The sequence below is a fragment of the Oncorhynchus nerka genome, linkage group LG25, assembly GCF_034236695.1.
Source record: "Oncorhynchus nerka isolate Pitt River linkage group LG25, Oner_Uvic_2.0, whole genome shotgun sequence".
Classification (NCBI taxonomy): domain Eukaryota; kingdom Metazoa; phylum Chordata; class Actinopteri; order Salmoniformes; family Salmonidae; genus Oncorhynchus; species Oncorhynchus nerka.
Genome location: NC_088420.1, coordinates 45231487 through 45256716, shown reverse-complemented (window position 1 = coordinate 45256716; position 25230 = coordinate 45231487). Strand labels below are relative to the sequence as shown.

The window sequence follows — 25230 nt, the reverse complement described above, 5'->3', positions numbered from 1 at the left end:
CCGCAGACCATGTGAAACCACGTGAGCCTAGGACCTCCACGTCCGGCGTCAAAGACCAGCCACCCGGACAGCTGAGGAGTGTTTCTGTCTGTAATAAAGCCCTTTTTAGGGGAAAAACCCCATTCTGGTTGGCTGGGCCTGCTCTCCAGTGGGTGGGCCTGGCTCCCAAGTGGGTGGGCCTATGTCCTCCCAGGCCCACTCGTGGCTGTGCCCCTGCCCAGTCATGTGAAATCCATAGATTAGGGCCTAATGAATGTATTTCAATTGACTGATTTCCTTATATGAACTGTAACTCAGTAAAATAGTTGAAATTGTTGCATGTTGCGTTTATATTTTTGCTCATTATAGATTAAAACAAATGGTACAGTAATTCACAGCATTTCCAGACATTATCGAAGGAAGGAACTCAAGTGTTTAGCAATTCCCCACCAACAACCAAATTTGTTATTCGTATATTGTGACTAGAAAGACAAGTCAATAGCATAGTCTTCTTGGTGCATCAGCACGTGCCAGACAGAAAAGGGGGATTGATACATATGATCGTTCATAAAATGGTGAAGTGACATGATGGTGTATAAATTGTTTTATTTGTCGACATGACAGGAATACAATTACCAACTGTATCTAAAGGACACAATAGTTTTATAGTAAAAAACTGAAGGTCTGTTGTATATGTAAATCTCCATGTAAATATCAATTAGACCTAAAGCTCTATATATAAAGATAACTACATACAGACAAAGACTGAAAGAATACTGTGCCACAAATACAGTACAAGGAGGCATGAGAGTACTCAATTGTCTACAGATTGTACACAGTAAGGAGATTGTTATAGCATGTTTTAAAATGTAGACCTCAGAGATATGTGAATGCTTATGACGTCACACACTTCCTACTGTATCCTTCCTCTCCATCCCCTCACTCTTTTGTCCTCCCCCTTGCTCATTTTCTTTTTCTTTTCTCTGACAGGGAAACTGACTGACGGTATTCATTATTTATTTTTCCTTGTCTGTCTTTTCTGTTTTGTCCTCCTTCTCCTCCTCCTCTGTTCACTGTGCCATTTGGACCACAACCGCCTTCCAGGCCTTGTCTTTGTCAAACTCCCGCAGTGTTCCATTGGATGCTTGTTGCTGAGTGAGCAAGATGGAGGGAGGGAAAAGGGAAGAGGGGATGGATAGGAAAGGAGAGGAGATCATTTAGAAAAGGAAATAGAGAGACAGAGCAGAGACAGTTATACAGTACTTTGTCACTGCGGTCTGCACACCGTCAATGCACAACATACTGTTTTTCCATGAATGACCAGCTTAGACATAGGCATCACTCCTCCTCACACATTACTGACATTTTCAGAGAGCTGGTGCATCTCTCACCTCAGTATGTCAAAGTATCAGTGACTCTTCGTCAATGACTCTTCATCAGTGAATCTTCATCAGTGAGTCATAGAGCACAACATCTCATCTGCTAAAGATATGTGTGTGTGTGAGTCTGTGTGCATGCGTGCGTGGTTGAGAGATAGACAGCAAGAGGGAGAAAGAGAGAGAGAGAGACTGTATGCAGTATGATAGGAGAGTACAATAGGAGAGTGTTGGTCCTAGTTCATGTCTATGGGAGTCTGCATGACTGTGTGAACAGTATGTGTGTGTACCTCTGAGTGGAAGGCTGGGAGCTGCAGGCTGTCATCCCACTCTGGACCCCCCATGCGGAGCTGGCTCTTGTAGGAGGCACAGTGCACCACGGTGGCCAGAGTCAGAACTGCCTGCACCAGCAGCAGCGCCATCAGAATCAGCAGCAGGATCTCATACGATTGCTAGGGACACACACATGCATGTTGTATTGGTACATCATCTAAGTTACAACCACAGAATCATTCTTGAGCATGTCGCATGTCCCTTTGTCAAAACTTTGGGATTCACTCACTATCTGAGTTATAACCACCACATGAAAAGCTCTGTATGATTTTATATTTCATTGAATTTCTCGATGGTCATTAGTTATATCTTGAGCATGTTTGTCAAAAACGGACAATGACTTTGAGCTGGAGGCTTCCCCGAGGCAATCCTTCTGAGCTCATCCTATTTACACAGACTCTACCTACTGTGTCACAGAGCACTAGGCAGCTCACCTTGGCTGTAGGCACCTCATGCAGGAAGATGTCAATGAAACTGAGCACACTGCAGGAGAGGAAGCCTGAGGCTGAGAAGAGCAGTGGGGATGTCACACTGCTGATGGCAATCAGCATCTCCACCTGAGAGGCGGCGGGGGGATAAATAGTCTTCAGTGAGGTAGTGGTTGAGCGTGACACCTGTCCAGAATACATAACCTTTAAAAACTCACCAGACACTTGTTGGGGTATTCTGCCACGACATGGCTGGCAATGGCACTGGGGAAACACTGCAGAGACAGGGACCAAAATAGAGGCACAAGTGATTCAGTCTCTTACCCATTGCTGAGTCACAGACAGATTATTGGGTCATGAATGAAGACTGGGATGTGTCTGCAAACAATTAGCCTCTTTGGTGGGTACAACACTTTTTGGAACCACTGTTATATAGGCCCAATGTAACACAGGCAGCTTAACTCACAGCCACTAAGATCCAGAAGAAGGTGACAGACAGGTATGGACCAGGGAGCAAGACGTCCATGTTGAGAGCGATGATACCGCCAAACACAGCCGAGATTCCTACTATCACCTCAATCACCTGTCAGAAAATAGCAGTGACCATTGGGATGCTGTATCAATGCTGGTGTACTGTGCTGAACAACAATGTAGCCGGCGTACGTGTGGTGTTTCAATGTACAAACATTAGAGCCACTGTTAAGAGTACATAGTAGAATGTGTAATAATGTATCTCATTCATGAACACAGAAACTCAGTGTCTATGTGCTCACAGAGTAGGCCTTTAGAAGTCGGGTGGGAAAGACGGCCGGTGTCAGAACCACAGGACCGTCATATGTCACGGGCTGAGGGAGAGAAAGGGAGGGAGAAGGAGGCGGTACAAAGTGGGGGAGAGGGAGAATCAGAGAGAGAGAGAATGGGAAGAGAGAGGACATACAGTGCGGAGGGAGGGGAAGAGAGAGGACATACAGTGTGGAGGGGGAGAGAGGACATACAGTGCGGAGGGGAGAGAGAGGACATACAGTGCGGAGGGGGAGAGAGGACATACAGTGTGGAGGGGGAGAGAGAGGACATACAGTGCGGAGGGAGGGGGAGAGAGAGGACATACAGTGCGGAGGGAGGGGAGAGAGGACATACAGTGCGGAGGGAGGGGGAGAGAGAGGACATACAGTGCGGAGGGAGGGGAAGAGAGAGGACATACAGTGCGGAGGGAGGGGAGAGAGAGGATATACAGTGTGGAGGGGGAGAGAGAGCACATACAGTGTGGAGGGAGGGGGAGAGAGAGGACATACAGTGTGGAGGGAGGGGGAGAGAAAGGACATACAGTGTGGAGGGAGGGGGAGAGAGGGACATACAGTGTGGAGGGAGGGGGAGAGAGGGACATACAGTGCGGAGGGAGGGGAGAGAGAGGATATACAGTGCGGAGGGGGAGAGAGAGGACATACAGTGTGGAGGGGAAGAGAGAGGACATACAGTGTGGAGGGGAGAGAGAGCACATACATTGCGGAGGGGGAGAGAGGACATACAGTGTGGAGGGGAGAGAGAGGACATACAGTGCGGAGGGAGGGGGAGAGAGAGGACATACAGTGCGGAGGGAGGGGGGAGAGAGAGGACATATAGTGTGGAGGGGAGAGAGAGGACATACAGTGTGGAGGGGAGAGAGAGCACATACAGTGTGGAGGGGAGAGAGAGGACATACAGTGTGGAGGGGAGAGAGAGGACATACAGTGTGGAGGAGGAGAGAGAGCACATACAGTGTGGAGGGGAGAGAGAGGACATACAGTGTGGAGGGGGAGAGAGAGCACATACATTGCGGAGGGGGAGAGAGAGGACATACAGTGTGGAGGGAGGGGGAGAGAGAGGACATACAGTGTGGAGGGAGGGGGAGAGAAAGGACATACAGTGTGGAGGGAGGGGGAGAGAGAGGACATACAGTGTGGAGGGAGGGGAGAGAAAGGACATACAGTGTGGAGGGAGGGGAGAGAGGGACATACAGTGTGGAGGGAGGGGAGAGAGAGGACATACAGTGCGGAGGGAGGGGAGAGAGGACATACAGTGTGGAGGGAGGGAGAGAGAGAGGACATACAGTGTGGAGGGAGGGGAGAGAGAGGACATACAGTGTGGAGGGAGAGAGAGAGGACATAAAGTGTGGAGGGGGAGAGAGAGGACATACAGTGCGGAGGGAGGGGAGAGAGAGGACATACAGTGCGGAGGGAGGGGGGAGAGAGAGGACATATAGTGCGGATGGAGGGGGAGAGAGAGGACATACAGTGCGGAGGGAGGGGAGAGAGAGGACATACAGTGCGGAGGGAGGGGGAGAGAGGACATACAGTGTGGAGGGAGGGGGAGAGAGGACATACAGTGTGGAGGGAGGGGAGAGAGGGACATACAGTGCGGAGGGAGGGGGAGAGAGGACATACAGTGTGGAGGGAGGGGAGAGAGGACATACAGTGTGGAGGGAGGGGGAGAGAGAGGACATACAGTGTGGAGGGAGGGGGAGAGAGAGGACATATAGTGCGGATGGAGGGGAGAGAGGACATACAGTGTGGAGGGAGGGGGAGAGGACATACAGTGTGGAGGGAGGGGGAGAGGACATACAGTGTGGAGGGAGGGGAGAGAGAGGACATACAGTGTGGAGGGAGGGGGAGAGAAAGGACATACAGTGTGGAGGGAGGGGAGAGAGAGGACATACAGTGTGGAGGGAGGGGAGAGAGAGGACATACAGTGCGGAGGGAGGGGGAGAGAGAGGATATACAGTGCGGAGCAGGAGAGAGAGGACATACAGTGTGGAGGGGAAGAGAGAGGACATACAGTGTGGAGGGGAGAGAGAGCACATACATTGCGGAGGGGGAGAGAGAGGACATACAGTGTGGAGGGGAGAGAGAGAACATACAGTGCGGAGGGAGGGGGAGAGAGGACATACAGTGCGGAGGGAGGGGAGAGAGGACATACAGTGTGGAGGGAGGGGAGAGAGGACATACAGTGTGGAGGGAGGGGGAGAGAGGACATACAGTGTGGAGGGAGGGGGAGAGAGAGGACATACAGTGCGGAGGGAGGGGGAGAGAGAGGACATACAGTGCGGATGGAGGGGAGAGAGAGGACATACAGTGCGGAGGGAGGGGGAGAGAGAGGACATACAGTGCGGAGGGAGGGGGAGAGAGAGGACATACAGTGCGGAGGGAGGGGAGAGAGGACATACAGTGTGGAGGGAGGGGAGAGAGGACATACAGTGTGGAGGGAGGGGGAGAGAGGACATACAGTGTGGAGGGAGGGGGAGAGAGAGGACATACAGTGTGGAGGGAGGGGGAGAGAGAGGACATACAGTGTGGAGGGAGGGGAGAGAAAGGACATACAGTGTGGAGGGAGGGGAGAGAGGACATACAGTGTGGAGGGAGGGGGAGAGAGGACATACAGTGTGGAGGGAGGGGGAGAGAGAGGACATACAGTGTGGAAGGAGGGGAGAGAGAGGACATACAGTGTGGAGGGAGGGGGAGAGAAAGGACATACAGTGTGGAGGGAGGGGAGAGAGAGGACATACAGTGTGGAGGGAGGGGGAGAGAGAGGACATACAGTGTGGAGGGAGAGAGAGGACATACAGTGTGGAGGGAGGGGAGAGAGGACATACAGTGTGGAGGGAGGGGGAGAGAGGACATACAGTGTGGAGGGAGGGGGAGAGAGAGGACATACAGTGTGGAGGGAGGGGAGAGAGAGGACATACAGTGTGGAGGGAGGGGAGAGAGAGGACATACAGTGTGGAGGGAGGGGAGAGAGAGGACATACAGTGCGGAGGGAGGGGGAGAGAGGACATACAGTGCGGAGGGAGGGGGAGAGAGAGGATATACAGTGCGGAGGGGGAGAGAGAGGACATACAGTGTGGAGGGAGGGGGAGAGAGAGGGATGGCATATTATAATGACATGCAGACAAACAATCCTACACAGCACAATATAAGATAAATAAGAGTACAGCCAACACATGCACATACTGTATACTGTTTCCCAGCTTTAACAATAACACACACACCTTCCTGTGGCTACAGCAGTCCTCTGCAGAGCGTGCAGACAGGATGACTGTACTGGCCATCAGCACCTCCAGCAGAATCAGCAGGATGAGGTTAAAGTTGATCTGAACAGCGGCGGGCCATGGGAGAAAAACAGAGGAGGGAAGAGAGATTGTCAGAGACAGGTAAGAGATTCATTCAACATCTGTATCCTACAACATGCATGTGTGTGTGATTGTAATGCAAGTCAGGTTTTAGCGTATCATGCAAACAAACAATTGAAGCCCCTCAAGGCTTTGCCTTAGGGCAACTACATCCAGGGTGCACAGAGAAGAGAAAAACAGATCAGCTGTAGACTCACATTGACAGCAGAGGGACTCAACACCAGTTTACAGCCAAACCACACCAGGCAAGTGGTCGTCACAGCGAAGGTGGACACAAATACCACCTGGAAATCTGACACCTGTCAATCACAGATGTAATATATATTATTAGCACTTACATCAGGGACATGTTGACAGTATTAAGGGGACATGTTAACAGTATTAAGGGGACATGTTGACAGTATTACGGGGACATGTTGACATTATTACGGGGACATGTTGACATTATTACGGGGACATGTTGACAGTATTAAGGGGACATGTTGACAGTATTAAGGGGACATGTTGACAGTATTAAGGGGACATATTGACAATATTAAGGGGACATGTTGACAGTATTATGGGGACATATTGACAATATTAAGGGGACATGTTGACAGTATTATGGGGAGGTGTTAACAGTGTTACGGGGACATGTTAACAGTATTACAGGGACATGTTAACAGTATTACGGGGACATGTTAACAGTATTAAGGGGACATGTTGACAGTATTACAGGGACATGTTAACAGTATTACGGGGACATGTTAACAGTATTAAGGGGACACGTTTACAGTATTAATGGGACATTCTGACAGTATTAAGGGGACATGTTGAATGTATTAAGGGGACATTCTGACAGTATTAAGGGGACATGTTGACAGTATTAAGGGGATATGTTAACAGTATTAAGGGGACATTGTGACAGTATTAAGGGGACATGTTGACCGTATTAAGGGGACATGTTGGCAGTATTAAGGGGACATTCTGACAGTATTAAGGGGACATGTTGACCGTATTAAGGGGACATGTTGGCAGTATTAAGGGGACATTCTGACAGTATTAAGGGGACATGTTGACCGTATTAAGGGGACATGTTGGCAGTATTAAGGGGACATTCTGACAGTATTAAGGGGACATGTTGACAGTATTAAGGGGACATGTTAACAGTATTACGGGGACATGTTAACAGTATTAAGGGGACACGTTTACAGTATTAAGGGGACATGTTGACAGTATTACGGGGACATGTTAACAGTATTAAGGGGACATTGTGACAGTATTAAGGGGACATTCTGACAGTATTAAGGGGACATGTTGACAGTATTAAGGGGACATTCTGACAGTATTAAGGGGACATGTTGACAGTATTAAGGGGATATGTTAACAGTATTAAGGGGACATTGTGACAGTATTAAGGGGACATGTTGACAGTATTAAGGGGACATGTTAACAGTATTACGGGGACATGTTAACAGTATTAAGGGGGCACGTTTACAGTATTAATGGGACATGTTGACAGTTTTAAGGGGACATTCTGACAGTATTAAGGGGATATGTTGCCAGTATTAAGGGGACATGTTAACAGTATTAAGGAGACATTCTGACAGTATTAAGGGGACATGTTGACCGTATTAAGGGGACATGTTGGCAGTATTAAGGGGACATTCTGACAGTATTAAGGGGATATGTTAACAGTATTAAGGGGACATTGTGACAGTATTAAGGGGACATGTTGACCGTATTAAGGAGACATTCTGACAGTATTAAGGGGACATGTTGACCGTATTAAGGGGACATGTTGGCAGTATTAAGGGGACATTCTGACAGTATTAAGGGGACATGTTAACAGTATTACGGGGACATGTTAACAGTATTAAGGGGACACGTTTACAGTATTAAGGGGACATGTTGACAGTATTACAGGGACATGTTAACAGTATTACGGGGACATGTTAACAGTATTACGGGGACACATTTACAGTATTAATGGGACATTCTGACAGTATTAAGGGGACATGTTGACAGTATTAAGGGGACATTCTGACAGTATTAAGGGGACATGTTAACAGTATTAAGGGGACATTGTGACAGTATTAAGGGGACATGTTGACCGTATTAAGGGGACATGTTGGCAGTATTAAGGGGACATGTTAACAGTATTACAGGAACATGTTAACAGTATTAAGGGGACACGTTTACAGTATTAATGGGACATGTTGACAGTTTTAAGGGGACATTCTGACAGTATTAAGGGGATATGTTGCCAGTATTAAGGGGACATGTTAACAGTATTAAGGAGACATTCTGACAGTATTAAGGGGACATGTTGACCGTATTAAGGGGACATGTTGGCAGTATTAAGGGGACATTCTGACAGTATTAAGGGGATATGTTAACAGTATTAAGGGGACATTGTGACAGTATTAAGGGGACATGTTGACCGTATTAAGGAGACATTCTGACAGTATTAAGGGGACATGTTGACCGTATTAAGGGGACATGTTGGCAGTATTAAGGGGACATTCTGACAGTATTAAGGGGACATGTTAACAGTATTACGGGGACATGTTAACAGTATTAAGGGGACACGTTTACAGTATTAAGGGGACATGTTGACAGTATTACAGGGACATGTTAACAGTATTACGGGGACATGTTAACAGTATTACGGGGACACATTTACAGTATTAATGGGACATTCTGACAGTATTAAGGGGACATGTTGACAGTATTAAGGGGACATTCTGACAGTATTAAGGGGACATGTTAACAGTATTAAGGGGACATTGTGACAGTATTAAGGGGACATGTTGACCGTATTAAGGGGACATGTTGGCAGTATTAAGGGGACATGTTAACAGTATTACAGGAACATGTTAACAGTATTAAGGGGACACGTTTACAGTATTAATGGGACATGTTGACAGTATTACAGGGACATGTTAACAGTATTACGGGGACATGTTAACAGTATTAAGGGGACACGTTTACAGTATTAATGGGACATTCTGACAGTATTAAGGGGACATGTTGACAGTATTAAGGGGACATTCTGACAGTATTAAGGGGACATGTTGACAGTATTAAGGGGATATGTTAACAGTATTAAGGGGACATTGTGACAGTATTAAGGGGACATGTTGACCGTATTAAGGGGACATGTTGGTAGTATTAAGGGGACATTCTGACAGTATTAAGGGGACATGTTGACCGTATTAAGGGGACATGTTGGCAGTATTAAGGGGACATTCTGACAGTATTAAGGGGACATGTTGACCCTATTAAGGGGACATGTTGGCAGTATTAAGGGGACATTCTGACAGTATTAAGGGGACATGTTGACAGTATTAAGAGGACATGTTAACAGTATTACAGGGACATGTTAACAGTATTAAGGGGACACGTTTACAGTATTAATGGGACATGTTGACAGTATTAAGAGGACATGTTGACAGTATTAAGGGGACATTGTGACAGTATTAAGGGGACATGTTGACCGTATTAAGGGGACATGTTGGCAGTATTTAAGGGGACATTCTGACAGTATTAAGGGGACATGTTGACAGTATTAAGGGGACATGTTAACAGTATTACGGGGACATGTTAACAGTATTAAGGGGACACGTTTACAGTATTAAGGGGACATGTTGACAGTATTACGGGGACATGTTAACAGTATTAAGGGGACACGTTTACAGTATTAATGGGACATTCTGACAGTATTAAGGGGACATGTTGACAGTATTAAGGGGACATGTTGCCAGTATTAAGGGGACATGTTAACAGTATTAAGGAGACATTCTGACAGTATTAAGGGGACATGTTGACCGTATTAAGGGGACATGTTGGCAGTATTAAGGGGATATGTTAACAGTATTAAGGGGACATTGTGACAGTATTAAGGGGACATGTTGACCGTATTAAGGGGACATGTTGGCAGTATTAAGGGGACATTCTGACAGTATTAAGGGGATATGTTAACAGTATTAAGGGGACATTGTGACAGTATTAAGGGGACATGTTGACCGTATTAAGGAGACATTCTGACAGTATTAAGGGGACATGTTGACAGTATTAAGGGGACATGTTAACAGTATTACGGGGACATGTTAACAGTATTAAGGGGACACGTTTACAGTATTAAGGGGACATGTTGACAGTATTACGGGGACATGTTAACAGTATTAAGGGGACACGTTTACAGTATTAATGGGACATTCTGACAGTATTAAGGGGACATGTTGACAGTATTAAGGGGACATTCTGACAGTATTAAGGGGATATGTTAACAGTATTAAGGGGACATTGTGACAGTATTAAGGGGACATGTTGACAGTATTAAGGGGACATGTTAACAGTATTACGGGGACATGTTAACAGTATTAAGGGGGCACGTTTACAGTATTAATGGGACACGTTTACAGTATTAAGGGGACACGTTTACAGTATTAATGGGACATGTTAACAGTATTACGGGGACATGTTAACAGTATTACGGGGACATGTTAACAGTATTAAGGGGACACGTTTACAGTATTAATGGGACATTCTGACAGTATTAAGGGGACATGTTGACAGTATTAAGGGGACATTCTGACAGTATTAAGGGGACATGTTGACAGTATTAAGGGGATATGTTAACAGTATTAAGGGGACATTGTGACAGTATTAAGGGGACATGTTGACCGTATTAAGGGGACATGTTGGTAGTATTAAGGGGACATTCTGACAGTATTAAGGGGACATGTTGACCGTATTAAGGGGACATGTTGGCAGTATTAAGGGGACATTCTGACAGTATTAAGGGGACATGTTGACCGTATTAAGGGGACATGTTGGCAGTATTAAGGGGACATTCTGACAGTATTAAGGGGACATGTTGACAGTATTAAGGGGACATGTTAACAGTATTACAGGGACATGTTAACAGTATTAAGGGGACACGTTTACAGTATTAATGGGACATGTTGACAGTATTAAGAGGACATGTTGACAGTATTAAGGGGACATTGTGACAGTATTAAGGGGACATGTTGACCGTATTAAGGGGACATGTTGGCAGTATTAAGGGGACATTCTGACAGTATTAAGGGGACATGTTGACAGTATTAAGGGGACATGTTAACAGTATTACGGGGACATGTTAACAGTATTAAGGGGACACGTTTACAGTATTAAGGGGACATGTTGACAGTATTACGGGGACATGTTAACAGTATTAAGGGGACACGTTTACAGTATTAATGGGACATTCTGACCGTATTAAGGGGACATGTTGACAGTATTAAGGGGACATTCTGACAGTATTAAGGGGATATGTTAACAGTATTAAGGGGACATTGTGACAGTATTAAGGGGACATGTTGACAGTATTAAGGGGACATGTTAACAGTATTATGGGGACATGTTAACAGTATTAAGGGGGCACGTTTACAGTATTAATGGGACATGTTGACAGTATTAAGAGGACATGTTAACAGTATTAAGGAGACATTCTGACAGTATTAAGGGGACATGTTGACCGTATTAAGGGGACATGTTGGCAGTATTAAGGGGATATGTTAACAGTATTAAGGGGACATTGTGACAGTATTAAGGGGACATGTTGACCGTATTAAGGGGACATGTTGGCAGTATTAAGGGGACATTCTGACAGTATTAAGGGGATATGTTAACAGTATTAAGGGGACATTGTGACAGTATTAAGGGGACATGTTGACCGTATTAAGGAGACATTCTGACAGTATTAAGGGGACATGTTGACCGTATTAAGGGGACATGTTGGCAGTATTAAGGGGACATTCTGACAGTATTAAGGGGACATGTTGACAGTATTAAGGGGACATGTTAACAGTATTACGGGGACATGTTAACAGTATTATGGGGACACATTTACAGTATTAATGGGACATTCTGACAGTATTAAGGGGACATGTTGACAGTATTAAGGGGACATTCTGACAGTATTAAGGGGACATGTTAACAGTATTAAGGGGACATTGTGACAGTATTAAGGGGACATGTTGACCGTATTAAGGGGACATGTTGGCAGTATTAAGGGGACATTCTGACAGTATTAAGGGGACATGTTGACCGTATTAAGGGGACATGTTGGCAGTATTAAGGGGACATTCTGACAGTATTAAGGGGACATGTTGACAGTATTAAGGGGACATGTTAACAGTATTACGGGGACATGTTAACAGTATTAAGGGGACACGTTTACAGTATTAATGGGACATGTTGACAGTATTAAGGGGACATTCTGACAGTATTAAGGGGACATGTTAACAGTATTAAGGGGACATGTTGACCGTATTAAGGGGACATGTTGGCAGTATTAAGGGGACATTCTGACAGTATTAAGGGGACATGTTAACAGTATTAAGGGGACATTCTGACAGTATTAAGGGGACATGTTGACAGTATTAAGGGGACAGGTTGGCAGTTTTACGGGGACATTCTGACAGTATTAAGGGGACATTCTGACAGTATTAAGGGGACATTCTGACAGTATTAAGGGGATATGTTGACAGTATTAAGGGGACATTCTGACAGTATTAAGGGGACATTCTGACAGTATTAAGGGGACATTCTGAGATTATTACGGGGACATGTTTACAGTATTAAGGGGACATTCTGACAGTATTAAGGGGACATTCTGATATTATTACGGGGACATGTTTACAGTATTACGGGGACACGTTGACAGTATTATGGGGACATGTTTACAGTATTAAGGTTAAGGGGACACGTTGACATTATTACGGGGACACGTTGAAATTATTACGGGGACATGTTTACAGTATTAAGAGGACATTCTGACAGCATTAGCTCAGTGGCCCCTGGACAACATTCATGCAACAAACGCACATTTGCTCATTGAGTAGCGTAAGCCTATTTATTGTGTACTCACTGCAACATGATGGTTCTTGGCAATGGCAAAGCTGACAACTGCTGCCGGGACACTCTGAAACAAACACACACACAAATACTAATCTCACTCTGTAGCTCTCAAGCCTGGCACGCATGATTACACAAATATAGTACATACTCTCAATATTTGCTTGCCTGCAGTGCTATGCTGTTTCATAGGCACCAGGTGTTAAACGTTTTTGTAACTGGGCAGATTTGTCTTTATTTTAATGAACATGATTAGAAGCACGTGTCTCTGCTCTTGTAAGGGTTCTATTTTGAAGGTACTGTACTATCAAGTAACGATAATTATCATAATAATAACAACGATCATGAGGATCAGCCTGTTTTCAGACTCTGGTCAGCTGAGAGCCACTCACCGAGCCTGCAGCACAGCGCAGATAGTCCATAGCAGCAGGAAACACATTGCCCAGGTAGAGAGAGAAGCCTGCTGTGACCAACAGGCTGCTCTGTGAACCACACACACGCGCACACACACACACCGCACAATGGTTAGCATGTAAACTGCCAAGAGGAGAGTTCACTTACCAAAAAGTTGTCTCCCCCACCCCTGTTCTCTTTTCTCTCACCCCTGTGGGGAGGTTGTACATTCCCCCTTTGAGGGATGATTTTATGCTCGTGTTTTTCTGTCTTCAAACCCGAATGTGAATGGAATAACCAGATGTATGTGCTCTCTCTAACCAATCAAGGGCATTGAGTAATCAATTACAGCAGCACTGGGTTTTTGGAATACCACATTTGTCCATCCCTTTAACTCTTGACCTCCCGACCTCTCACCCCAATGAGGACGCTGTAGAGCCAGGTCCTGTAGCTGAGGCAGGGGTGCATGGGCTTCTCAGAGTGGGCAAGCTGCAGGTCACTGGCCCTCACGTCCACCGTGTAGCTCTCTGGCCGCTCCCTCTCCGCACACCCCCGCCGGCCCACCGTACCCCCGCCACCCCCCCTCTCCAGCGTGGGCATCTGGGTGTAGCTGAACTCCTCCATGGCAGACAGATCGTCCCGCTGCATCATAGTGAGAGATGAATGACAGCGCCCCCAGATAGTCCAATGGGACGGTCACTGGGGTCTGAGGAACCTGTGTGTGTCTGGCAGAGCGGACATGAACCTGTTACTGCAGTGGGTTAAATCTTCCTGGGGTCCAAACACATTAAGGCACTTACATTACATATAAAACAGAAGATAAAACAGTACATCATATCATAACATTATTACACCACTACACATCTACAATACAAAAATGGATAATACCACCATACAGCGTTATTTCAATGTAGGTGTGTGTAGAGTACTAGCGTTTGTCTGCATATGCACGTGGCTGTACCTGTGTATGTGTCTCTTCCCAGTCCCCGCTGTTCCATGAGGGGTATTTTTATCTATTTTTTAAATCTGATTCTACTGCTTGCATCAGTTACCCGATGAGGAATAGAGTTCCATGTAGTCATGTCTCTATGTAGTACTGTGCGCCTCCCATAGTCTATTCTGGATTTGGTGATTGTGAAGAGACCTCTGGTGGCATGTCTTGTGAGGTATGCATGAGTGTCTGAGCTGTGTGCTAGTAGTTTAAACAGACAGCTCGGTACATTCAGCTTGTCAACACTTCTTACAAAAACAAGTAATGATGAAGTCGATCTCTCCTCCACTTTGAGCCATGAGAGATTGACATGCATATCAATAATGTTAGCTACTCCTGTACATTTAAGGGCCAGCCGTGCTACCCTGTTCTGAGCCAATTGTAATTTTCCTAAGTCCCTCTTTGTGGCACCTGACCACACGACTGAACAGTAGTCCAAGTGTGACAAAACTAGGGCCTGTAGGACCTGCCTTGTTGATAGTGTTGATAAGAAGGCAGAGCAGAGCTTTATTATGGACAGACTTCTCCCCATCTTAGCTACCGTTGTATCAGCATGTTTTGACCATGACAGTTTATAATCCATTGTTACTCCAAGCAGTTTAGTCATCTCAATTTACTAAATTTCCACGTTATTCATTACAATATTTAGTTGAGGTTTAGGGATGAGTGAATGATTTGTCCCAAATACAATGCTTCTAGTTTAAAAAATATATATTTAAGACTAACTTATTCCTTGCCACCCATTCTGGTACTAACTGCAGCTCTTTGTTAATAACCTCTTGAAGCTAGGGGGCACTATTTTTATGTTTGGAAAAATAACGTTCCCAAAGTAAACGGCCTACTTCTCAGGACAAGATGCTAGAATATGCATATAATTGACAGATTAGGATAGAAAACACAAGTTTCCAAAACTGTCAAAATATTGTCTGTGAGTATAACAGAACTGATATTGCAGGTGAAACCCTGAGAAAAATCAAACCAGGAAGTGGCTTCTATTTTGAAAACTCCATGTTCCATAGCCTCCCATTGCTCCATTTAAAGGGATATCAACCAGATTTCTTTGTCTATCGCTTCCTCAAGGTGTCAACAGTCTTCAGACATAGTTTCAGGCTTTTATTTTGAAAAATGAGCCAGAACGATAACATCACGTCGTGGTCACATGAGTTGTGCTAGTGCAACAGACTTTGGATAGGTATTGCTTTTCCCTCTCCTACTGTGAAAGACATTTGCGGTTGATATATTATCGATTATATATTTTAAAAACAACCTGAGGATTGATTATAAAAAACGTTTGCCATGTTTCTGTGGACATTAGGGATATTATTTGGAATTTGTCTGCGTTGTCGTGACCGCTCTTTCTGTGGATTTCTGAACATAACGCGCCAAACAAACAGAGGTATTTTGGATATAAAAATCATCTTTATCGAACAAAAGGAACATTTGTTGTGTAACTGGGAGTCTCGTAAGTGAAAACATCCGAAGATCATCAAAGGTAAATTATTAATTTGATTGCTTTTCTGATTTTCGTGACCAAGCTACCTGATGCTAAGTGTACTTAATGTTTTGTCATGCGATCGATAAACTTACACAAACGCTTGGTTTGCTTTCGCTGTAAAGCATAATTTCAAAATCTGAGATGACAGGTGGATTAACAAAAGGCTAAGCTGTGTTTTGCAATATTGCACTTATGATTTCAAGAATATAAATATTTTTAGTAATATTATTTGACTGAGGCGCTATGCTATTCAGCGGTTGCTGATGACAATTATCCCGCTTAAGGGATGGGTAGCATCAAGAAATTAAGTGTTGCAGTCATTTAAGTACACATTGGCTTTACTCAAAGCCAGTGGCATGTCATTAGTAAAGTGCAAAAATTTGTAAGGGGCCTAGACAGCTGCCCTGGGGAATTCATGATTCTACCTGGATTATGTTGGAGATGCTTCCATTAAAGAACACCCTCTGTGTTCTGTTAGACAGGTAACTCTTTATCCACAATATAGGGGGTGGTGGTGTAAAGCCATAACACATATGTTTTTCCAGCAGCAGACTATGATCGATAATGTCAAAAGTCACACTGAAGTCTAACAAAACAGCCCCCACAATCTTTTCATCATCAATTTCTCTCAACCAGTCATTTGAGTAAGTGCTGTGCTTGTTGAATGTCCTTCCCTATAAGCGTGCTAAAAGTTTGTTGGCAATTTGTTTACTGTAAAATAGCATCTGGTCAAACACAATTTTTTCCAAAGTTTACTAAGGGTTGGTAACAGGTTGATTGGTCGGCTATTCGAGCCAGTAAAGGGGGCTTTACTATTCTTAGGTAGCGGAATGACTTTTGCTTCCCTATAGGCCTGAGGGCACACACTTTCTAGTAGGCTTAGATTGAAGATATGGCAAATAGGAGTGGCAATATCATCTGCTATTATTCTCAGTAATTTTCCATTCAAGTTGTCAGACCCTGGTGGCTTATCATTGTTGATAGAAACATTTAAAAGGGTTCCAAAGGGTTCTTCAGCTGTCCCCATAAGAGAACCCATTTTGGTACCCAAAGAATCCAAAAGGGTTCTACCTGCAACCAAAAATGGTTATTCAAAGGGTTCTCCTATGGGGACAGCCAATGACGGACTGGCCATCTGGAGCACCGGGAGTTTTCCCAGTGGGCCGCTTGACAATTGGGGCCCATGCAACACAAAATATAAATTACCCCAGCCCCTGCTTAAGTTAAAATAACCAAGTGCTGTGTGTCTGACTGGCCCATGCGACTGACTGGCCCATCTGTCAGCCTCTCTCTCCCATGCCAATTACTTTTGGTCCAGTCCATTCTATCTTTACCTGGGCACCGCCCTTTTTCCCATCTCTGTTAACTAGAGCTCAAATCCCGTTAACGGGATCGATTTGACAACAGCCAACAACAGAAATCCCATAATTCAAATTCCTCAAACATACAAGTATTGTACACAATTTTAAAGATAAACTTGTTGTTAATCCAACCACAGTGTCCGATTTCAAAAAGGCTTTACAACGAAAGCATACCATGCGATTATGTTAGGTCAGCGCCTAGTCACAAAAAAACATCAATTTTCCAGAGGAGAGGAGTCACAAAAAGCAGAAATAGAGATAAAATGAATCACTAACCTTTGGTGATCTTCATCAGATAGTACTCATAGGACTTCATGTTACACAATACATGTATGTTTTGTTCGATAAAGTTCATATTTATATCCAAAAATCTCAGTTTACATTGGCGCGTTATGTTCAGTAATGTTTTGCCTCCAAAAAACATCTGGTGATTTTGCAGAGAGCCACATCAATTTACAGAAATACTCATTATAAACGTTGATGAAAGATACAAGTGTTTTACATAGAATTAAAGATACACTTCTCCTTAATGCAACCGTGGTGTCAGATTTATCACAAATCTTCAATAATATTCCAACCGGACAATTCCTTTGTCATAAGAAAGGAAAGGGACTGGAGCTTGTGCTCACGGCCGCGCGCGTGACTAAACTAAAGGCTTTCAGCCAGACCACTGGTTGAAACAGCTCTTATTCACTCCCCTTTCACAATAGAAGCCTGAAAGAACGTTCTAAAGACTGTTGACATCTAGTGGAAGCCCTAGGAAGTGCAATCTGACCCCATTTACACTGGATATTGGATAGGCAATCACTTGAAAAACTACAAACCTCAGATTTCCCACTTCCTGGTTGGATTTTTCTCAAGTCTTTGCCTGCCATATGAGTTCTGTTATACTGACAGACATTATTTTAACAGTTTTGGAAATTTTAGAGTGTTTTCTATCCAAATCTACTATGCATATTCTAGCTTCTGGGCCTGAGTAACAGGCAGTTTACTTAAGGCACGCTTTTCATCCGGACGTGAAAATACTGCCCCCTTGCATAAGAGGTTAAGTGGTGACATTTGGATAAATTGTGGAGTGGAGCAAGATGGACAAACAAAAAGAGAAAAACGTAAAAGGTGGTGCTGATAAGCAGAGGAAGAAGAGGTTGAAGTCCCTTGTGGCTGATGCAGCCAAATGTTTTAAAATAACAAATTATTAATTTGGCGCCGTTACCAGTCAATCATCTCAGCCTAGTGAGCCTGAAGGCACTGGCAGCAGAGAGGAGAGAGAGAGCAGAGAGAGCAGCCCATTGAGCCCAGCAATAGTCAAGGTTTTGCAGCTGAAGCGGTAAGACAGAAGGCAATAGGGAGAAGATAAGCAATGTTTGGGTTTAGCTAGCTGGCTATTTAGCTATAACAGACCAATCACAGACTGGATGGGGCTGGACATTAAAACAAGGTTGATGTACTAGAGCAAACTTTCAAAATGTTGAAGTCATTGTTATGCATGAATGGTTATGATTATTGACAAGTTAGTACTTAGAGACTAACCACCAATGCACAGTCGTGTCCAAAAAGTTTTGAGAATGACACAAATATTAATTTCCACAAAGTTTGCTGCTTCAGTGTCTTTACATATTTTTTGTCAGATGTTACTATGGAATACTAAATTATAATTACAAGCATTTCATAAGTGTCAAAGGCTTTTATTGACAATTACATGAAGTTGATGCAAAGAGTCAATGTTTGCAGTGTTGACCCTTCTTTTTCAAGACCTCTGCAATCCACCCTGGCATGCTGTCAATTAACTTCTGGGCCACATCCTGACTGATGGCAGCCCATTCTTGCATAATCAATGCTTGGAGTTTGTCAGAATTTGTGGGTTTTTGTTTGTCCACCCGCCTCTTGAGGATTGACCACAAGTTCTCAATGGGATTAAGGTCTGGGGAGTTTCCTGGCCATGGACCCAAAAATATTGAAGTTTTGTTCCCCGAGCCACTTAGTTATCACTTTTGCCTTATGGCAAGGTGCTCCATCATGCTAGAAAAGGCATTGTTCATCACCAAACTGTTCCTGGATGGTTGGGAGAAGTTGCTCTCGGAGGATGTGTTGGTTCCACTCTTTATTCATGGCTGTGTTCTGAGGCAAAATTGTGAGTGAGCCCACTCCCTTGGCTGAGAAGCAACCCCACTCATGAATGGTCTCAGGATGCTTTACAGTTGGCATGACACAGGACTGATGGTAGCGCTCACCTTGTCTTCTCCGGACAAGGTTTTGTCCGGATGCCCCAAACAATCGGAAAGGGGATTCATCAGAGAAAATGACTTTACCCCAGTCCTCAGCAGTCCAAACCCTGTACCTTTTGCAGAATATCAGTCTGTCCCTGATGTTTTTCCTGGAGAGAAGTGGCTTCTTTGCTGCCATTCTTGACACCAGGCCATCCTCCAAAAGTCTTCGCCTCACTGTGCAGGCAGATGCACTCACACCTGCCTGCTGCCATTCCTGAGAAAGCTCTGTACTGGTGGTGCCCCGATCCCGCAGCTGAATCAACTTTAGGAGACAGTCCTGGCACTTGCTGGACTTTCTTGGGCGCCATGAAGCCTTCTTCACAACAATTGAACCGCTCTCCCTGAAGTTCTTGATGATCTGATAAATTGTTGATTTAGGTGCAATCCTACCTGCAGCAATATCCTTGTCTGTGAAGCCCTTTTGTGCAAAGCAATGATGATGACACGTATTTCCTTGCAGGTAACCATGGTTGACAGAGGAAGAACAATGATTCCAAGCACCACCCTCCTTTTGAAGTTTCCAGTCTGTTCTTCGAACTCAATCAGCATGACAGAATGATCTCCAGCCTTGTCCTCGTCAACACTCACACCTATGTTAATGAGAGAATCACTGACATGATGTGAGCTGGTCCTTTTGTGGAAGGGCTGAAATGCAGTGGAATTTTTGGGGGGGATTCAGTTCATTTGCATGGCAAAGAGGGACTTTGCAATTAATTGCAATTCATCTGATCACTCTTCATAACATTCTGGAGTATATGAAAATTACCATCATACATACTGAGGCAGCAGACTTTGTGAAAATGTATATTTGTGTCATTCTCAAAACTTTTTGCCTTGACTGTAGACCATTTTTCTTGCAAAAGGATTTAACGATGTAACAAAACCTAAAAAAATGATAAACGTTGGTTATGTATTTCTTAACAACATAGCTGTGTTCTTCCGTGAATCCTACCAGAGGATGAACATTTGGGAGAAGGAGAGCAAGGACCAAAGACACAGACGTCTTGCTCCAATTGGAGAGACACGCTGGTGGGCTAAAGACAGTGCCTTAAAGAAAGGCTTTGGAACTTTTGGAAATCCAGATGAGGGTCTGTATGTTGATGTCCTTCTCACTCTTTCAACCATACAAGATCAGAAAAACATCAACACCATTGCATGGGTCAAGGCACAAGGATACATTGAGGGGTTGCTGAAGTATGAAACAATACTTACAGCTCAGATATTCCTCAGAATTATTCAGGTCACCTCACCAGTCTCAAAATATCTTCAAACAAGTGGAATGGACATTCTGTCTGCGCATCGTATGGATGTGTCTACAGAGGAGCAGCTGAAAGGAACATCAAGAGATTTTGAAAAGGTCAAGGCTGCTGCAGACACATTTGTCCAGTGGGCCAACAGAAAGTTGCAGGAACGGGATAAGGAAACAGAGCTAGGAGTTAGAGACCACTCTGCCAACGAAAAGGGCTAGAAAGAAGGAAACCATGCCTGGAGAGATGGCACAAGATGAGACTTGGGCAGAGAGTGCATACAGGATTGGTGTTCATAATCAAATTCTGGATACAATTATAGATAGCATCCATCGGCAATTTCTGAGTAATGGCACTTTGTATGCCGACATGGCTCTTCTGGACTCTAAACACTTTAGTCAGCTAACATCCAGTGCCAGTGGCCTTCCACAGACAGCCCTTCCACAGACAGCCCTTCAATAACTAAGACAATGTTTGATCAAATTTGACAGCAGAGCAACGGTGACCAATTTACAGAGTGAGCTCATGAGTCTGGTAGAACAGTGGACCATAAGGTTAACTTCTTGGTGACAGGGGGCAGTATTGAGTAGCTTGGATGAATAAGGTGCCCAGAGTAAACTGCCTGCTACTCTGTCCCAGATGCTAATATATGCATATTATTAGTAGTATTGGATAGAAAACACTCTGAAGTTTCTAAAACGGTTTGAATGATGTCTGTGAGTATAACAGAACTCATATGGCAGGTGAAAACCTGAGACAAATCCAACCAGGAAGTGGGAAATCTGAGGTTTTGTAGTTTCATTTAAGTGATTGCCTATCCAATATGCTGTGTCTATGGGGCCAGATTGCACTTCCCAAGGCTTCCAGCAGATGTCAATAGTCTTTAGAAAGTTGTTTGAGGCTTCTATTGTGGAAGGGTGTCGAATAAGAGCTGTTTCAACAAGTGGACTAGGCTGTGGCCAATCAGTTGTTTACTGCTCGGTCACGCCGTGCCTTCTTCTCTGTAATGAATACGCTGTTGTCCGGTTGGAATATTATTGAAGATTTATTATTTAAAAAAAACCTAAGGATTGATTGTAAACATCGTTTGACATGTTTCTACAAACTGTAATGGAACTCTTTTGACTTTTCGTCTGGATTTTACACTCGCGCACTGTGCCTTTGGAATAGTGAACTAAACGCGCGAACAAAGCGTAGGTATTTGTTTTTAAATATGAACGTAATCGAACAAAACAAACATTTCTTGTGGAAGTGGGAGTCCTGGGACTGCATTCCAACGAAGATCAGTAAAGGTAAGTGAAGATTTATAATGCTATTTATGACTTTTGTTGACTCCACAATTTGGCGGGTAACTGTATGGCTTGCTTTTGTGGCTGAACGCTGTTCTCAGATTATTGAATATTGTGCTTTTGCCGTAAAGCTTTTTTGAAATCTGACACAGTGGTTGCATTAAGAACAAGTTTTTCTTTAATTCTATGTAAAACATGTATCTTTCATCAAAGTTTATGATGAGTATTTCTGTTATTTGATGTGGCTCTCTGCAATTTCTCTGGATGTTTTGGAGGCACTTCTGAACATGGCATCAATGTAAACTGAGGTTTTTGGATATAAATATGAACTTGATCGAACAAAACATACATGTATTGTGTAACATTGAGTCTCGGGAGTGTCATCTGATGAAGATCGTCAAAGGTTAGTGATTCATTTTATCTATATTTGTGCTTTTTGTGACACCTCTCTTTGGTTGGAAAATGGCTGAATGCTTTCTGTGACTAGTTGCTGACCTAACATAATGATATGTTCTGCTTTCGCCGAAAAGCCTTTTTGAAATCGGACACCGTGGTTGGATTAACGAGAAGTGTATATTTAAAATGGTCTAAAATACTTGTATGGTTGAGGAATTTTAATTATGAGATTTCTGTTGTTTTGAATTTGGCGCCCTGCAATTTCACTGGCTGTTGGCGAGGTGGGACGCTACCGTCCCGAACGATCCCAGAGAGGTCAAAATCGTGATTTGAAGAATACACAACCAGGACTATGGAGGACTATGGACCTGAAGGAAATGAAGACGACGTGGAGATGGTGAACAAGAGCTGTTCATCTTGCAAGGACTGTCCAGTGTGTTGCTACCGTATTCTTAGTCAGTACAACCTATTGACCGACGCATACCACATCCTGGGCCTTGCTTAGAAGTTCCTTCCTTACCCTGTCAGTAACCCAGGTAGCTTGCGAGCGGAGTTTCTCTACTCTGAAATTCATCAACAGTAGGCAAAGGAGCACTCTATCTCAACAGCACCTGGAGGCTTTTATGGTCATGGCTACTGAGTGAGATGTTTTAACGGCCCTAGACCATGACCTGGTTATAGATGGCCTTGATGAGAGAAATGAGCTGCTGCAGAAATGGCTAATTTAACAAGGTAGGAAATATGTTTATTTTAATTTTATTCTATGACTTGTTCTATTTTACATCTATTTTACTAAAGTCGTTGTTATAAATATTGTTCAGTAATCTTGTTTTTCATAAAGTGTGGCGTGGGTTGTGTGGATGGTGGTGTATCGCTGGGGGGTTTTGGTGGGCCGGTCTGAGTCAAAAAGTCCAGGGCCATTTTTCATTCCCAGTTCGTCCCTGGGGACAGCCGAAGAACCCTTTAAGGTTCTAGATAGACCCTTTTTTGTAGAAACACGGGCTTTTAGGCAGTTTTTTGTTGTTGAATAATATTGATTAATTATGAAAATATGAAGAATATGAATAACATTCCACCCATGGTCATTTGACTGCAGGAAAGGACTCCAACACTTTGTCAGAAGTACAGAATCAGTATCTGACATTCAGGCACTTTGAGGAATCAGAATCGGGATCAAACAATAACATCAATATCTTTGGTTCTTTAGGGAGATAAAATGGCTGCACAAATGGAAATAATAAGTTATTTCAGTAAATTATCAGTTGTTAAATAAGGATTTTGCACAAAGTGTCATAAGACAAAATAGTTTTCTTTACCATTAATCTTGATTTCTTGAATCTTCTTTCCAATAAAAAATATAGAAGATCAACAAGATGTATTATGAGTTATATTCATCAAAGTAGTTCAGACTAAACAACATCTGAGAGCATTATGTACCTCTGGGTACATAGGGGCGGCAGGGTAGCCTAGTGGTTAGAGTGTTGGACTAGTAACTGAAAGGTTGCACGTTCAAATCCTGAGCTGACAAGGTACAGATCTGTCGTTCTGCCCCTGAACAGGCAGTTAACCCACTGTTCCTAGGCCGTCATTGAAATAAGAATTTGTTCTTAACTGACTTGCCTAGTTAAATAAAGGTAAAATAAATAAATAAATAAAATGTACCTCTGGGTGAAAATGGTGTGTAGGAAAAATAGGTATAAGTTTGAGTGGATAGAAGATAAAAATGGGATATCAAGGAACAAGATCAATACAAATGGAAGTACACGCAAATTAATGTTCACACATCAATGAATCCTACAGAACTTCAAAAACAACACCCACTCCCCTCTCTCTTATAGGTCTCATCTGACTCAAACACCCCCCTTTCCACCCTCTCCTTCCCCTCCTCTCATCTCCCGTTCCCTCGTCTTCCTCTCCCACTCACCTGTTTAGTTGTCCGTCTTGTAGTATCTCCCCAACTTTTCTACCCACAAGATCTCTCTCAAAGAACACACAGCAATTTTATAATCCCATATAGAAGACACTTGTTTTTGTCGTTCGGAAAGCAGTTTCTTCCCTCTCCCCCTCTCTCTCCCTCCCTCTCCCACTCTCACCCTCCCTCTCTCTCACTCTCTTTAGAAGAGACAACAAAATTCTGGAGCTAGCTGTTTTCAAAGAGGGGAACAAAAACCCATGCCTCTCAGGCTGCCAGCGCGTTCTGTGCCAGAGGCATACAGCCTGTGAATGACAAAGAGGGGAGAGGAGAGGCGGAAAGGAGAGGAGGAGGGGAGAGAAACAAGGGGAGAAGGGGCTCGCGCTAGGGGCAGAGATAGATAGGGCAGACCACCTTTCCCTTCTGTCCTTCCACCCATCTACTCACACACCCAGAACATACAAACACACTTTAGCTAATACACAGAGTCAGGCCCAGATACTTGGTCAAACACACGGACACACACAAATTCCGTAAGGTATGGGGACAAACAGTCACACACACACACACACACACACACACACACACACACACACACACACACACACACACACACACACACACACACACACACACACACACACACACAGCGAGAATAATCTCATTGTTTCAGTTAAATAACTCTGGGTTCCTAGCTACACTTCACAGTCCAGTTA

At 44.0% G+C, this 25230-nt stretch overlaps 1 protein-coding gene across 2 annotated transcripts; it reads right to left on the bottom strand.

The window, feature by feature from the left end:
* Positions 1–565: 565 nt before the first annotated feature.
* mlc1 (modulator of VRAC current 1) lies at positions 566–24662 on the bottom strand. 2 transcript variants are annotated; one of them, XM_029633518.2, is made up of 13 exons: positions 24527–24662; positions 20883–20997; positions 13974–14281; positions 13556–13645; positions 13177–13230; positions 6476–6577; positions 6138–6239; positions 2890–2961; positions 2583–2699; positions 2335–2391; positions 2123–2245; positions 1646–1807; positions 566–1130 (listed from the first exon to the last, which is right to left on the bottom strand). In XM_029633518.2, the coding sequence occupies exons 3-13, from the start codon at positions 14205–14207 to the stop codon at positions 1050–1052; spliced, it is 1194 nt and encodes a 397-aa protein (XP_029489378.1). In that variant the 5' UTR covers positions 14208–14281; positions 20883–20997; positions 24527–24662; the 3' UTR covers positions 566–1049. The 2 variants fall into 2 exon arrangements, with proteins under 2 accessions (XP_029489378.1, XP_029489377.1); XM_029633517.2 differs by lacking the exon at positions 20883–20997.
* Positions 24663–25230: the final 568 nt, after the last annotated feature.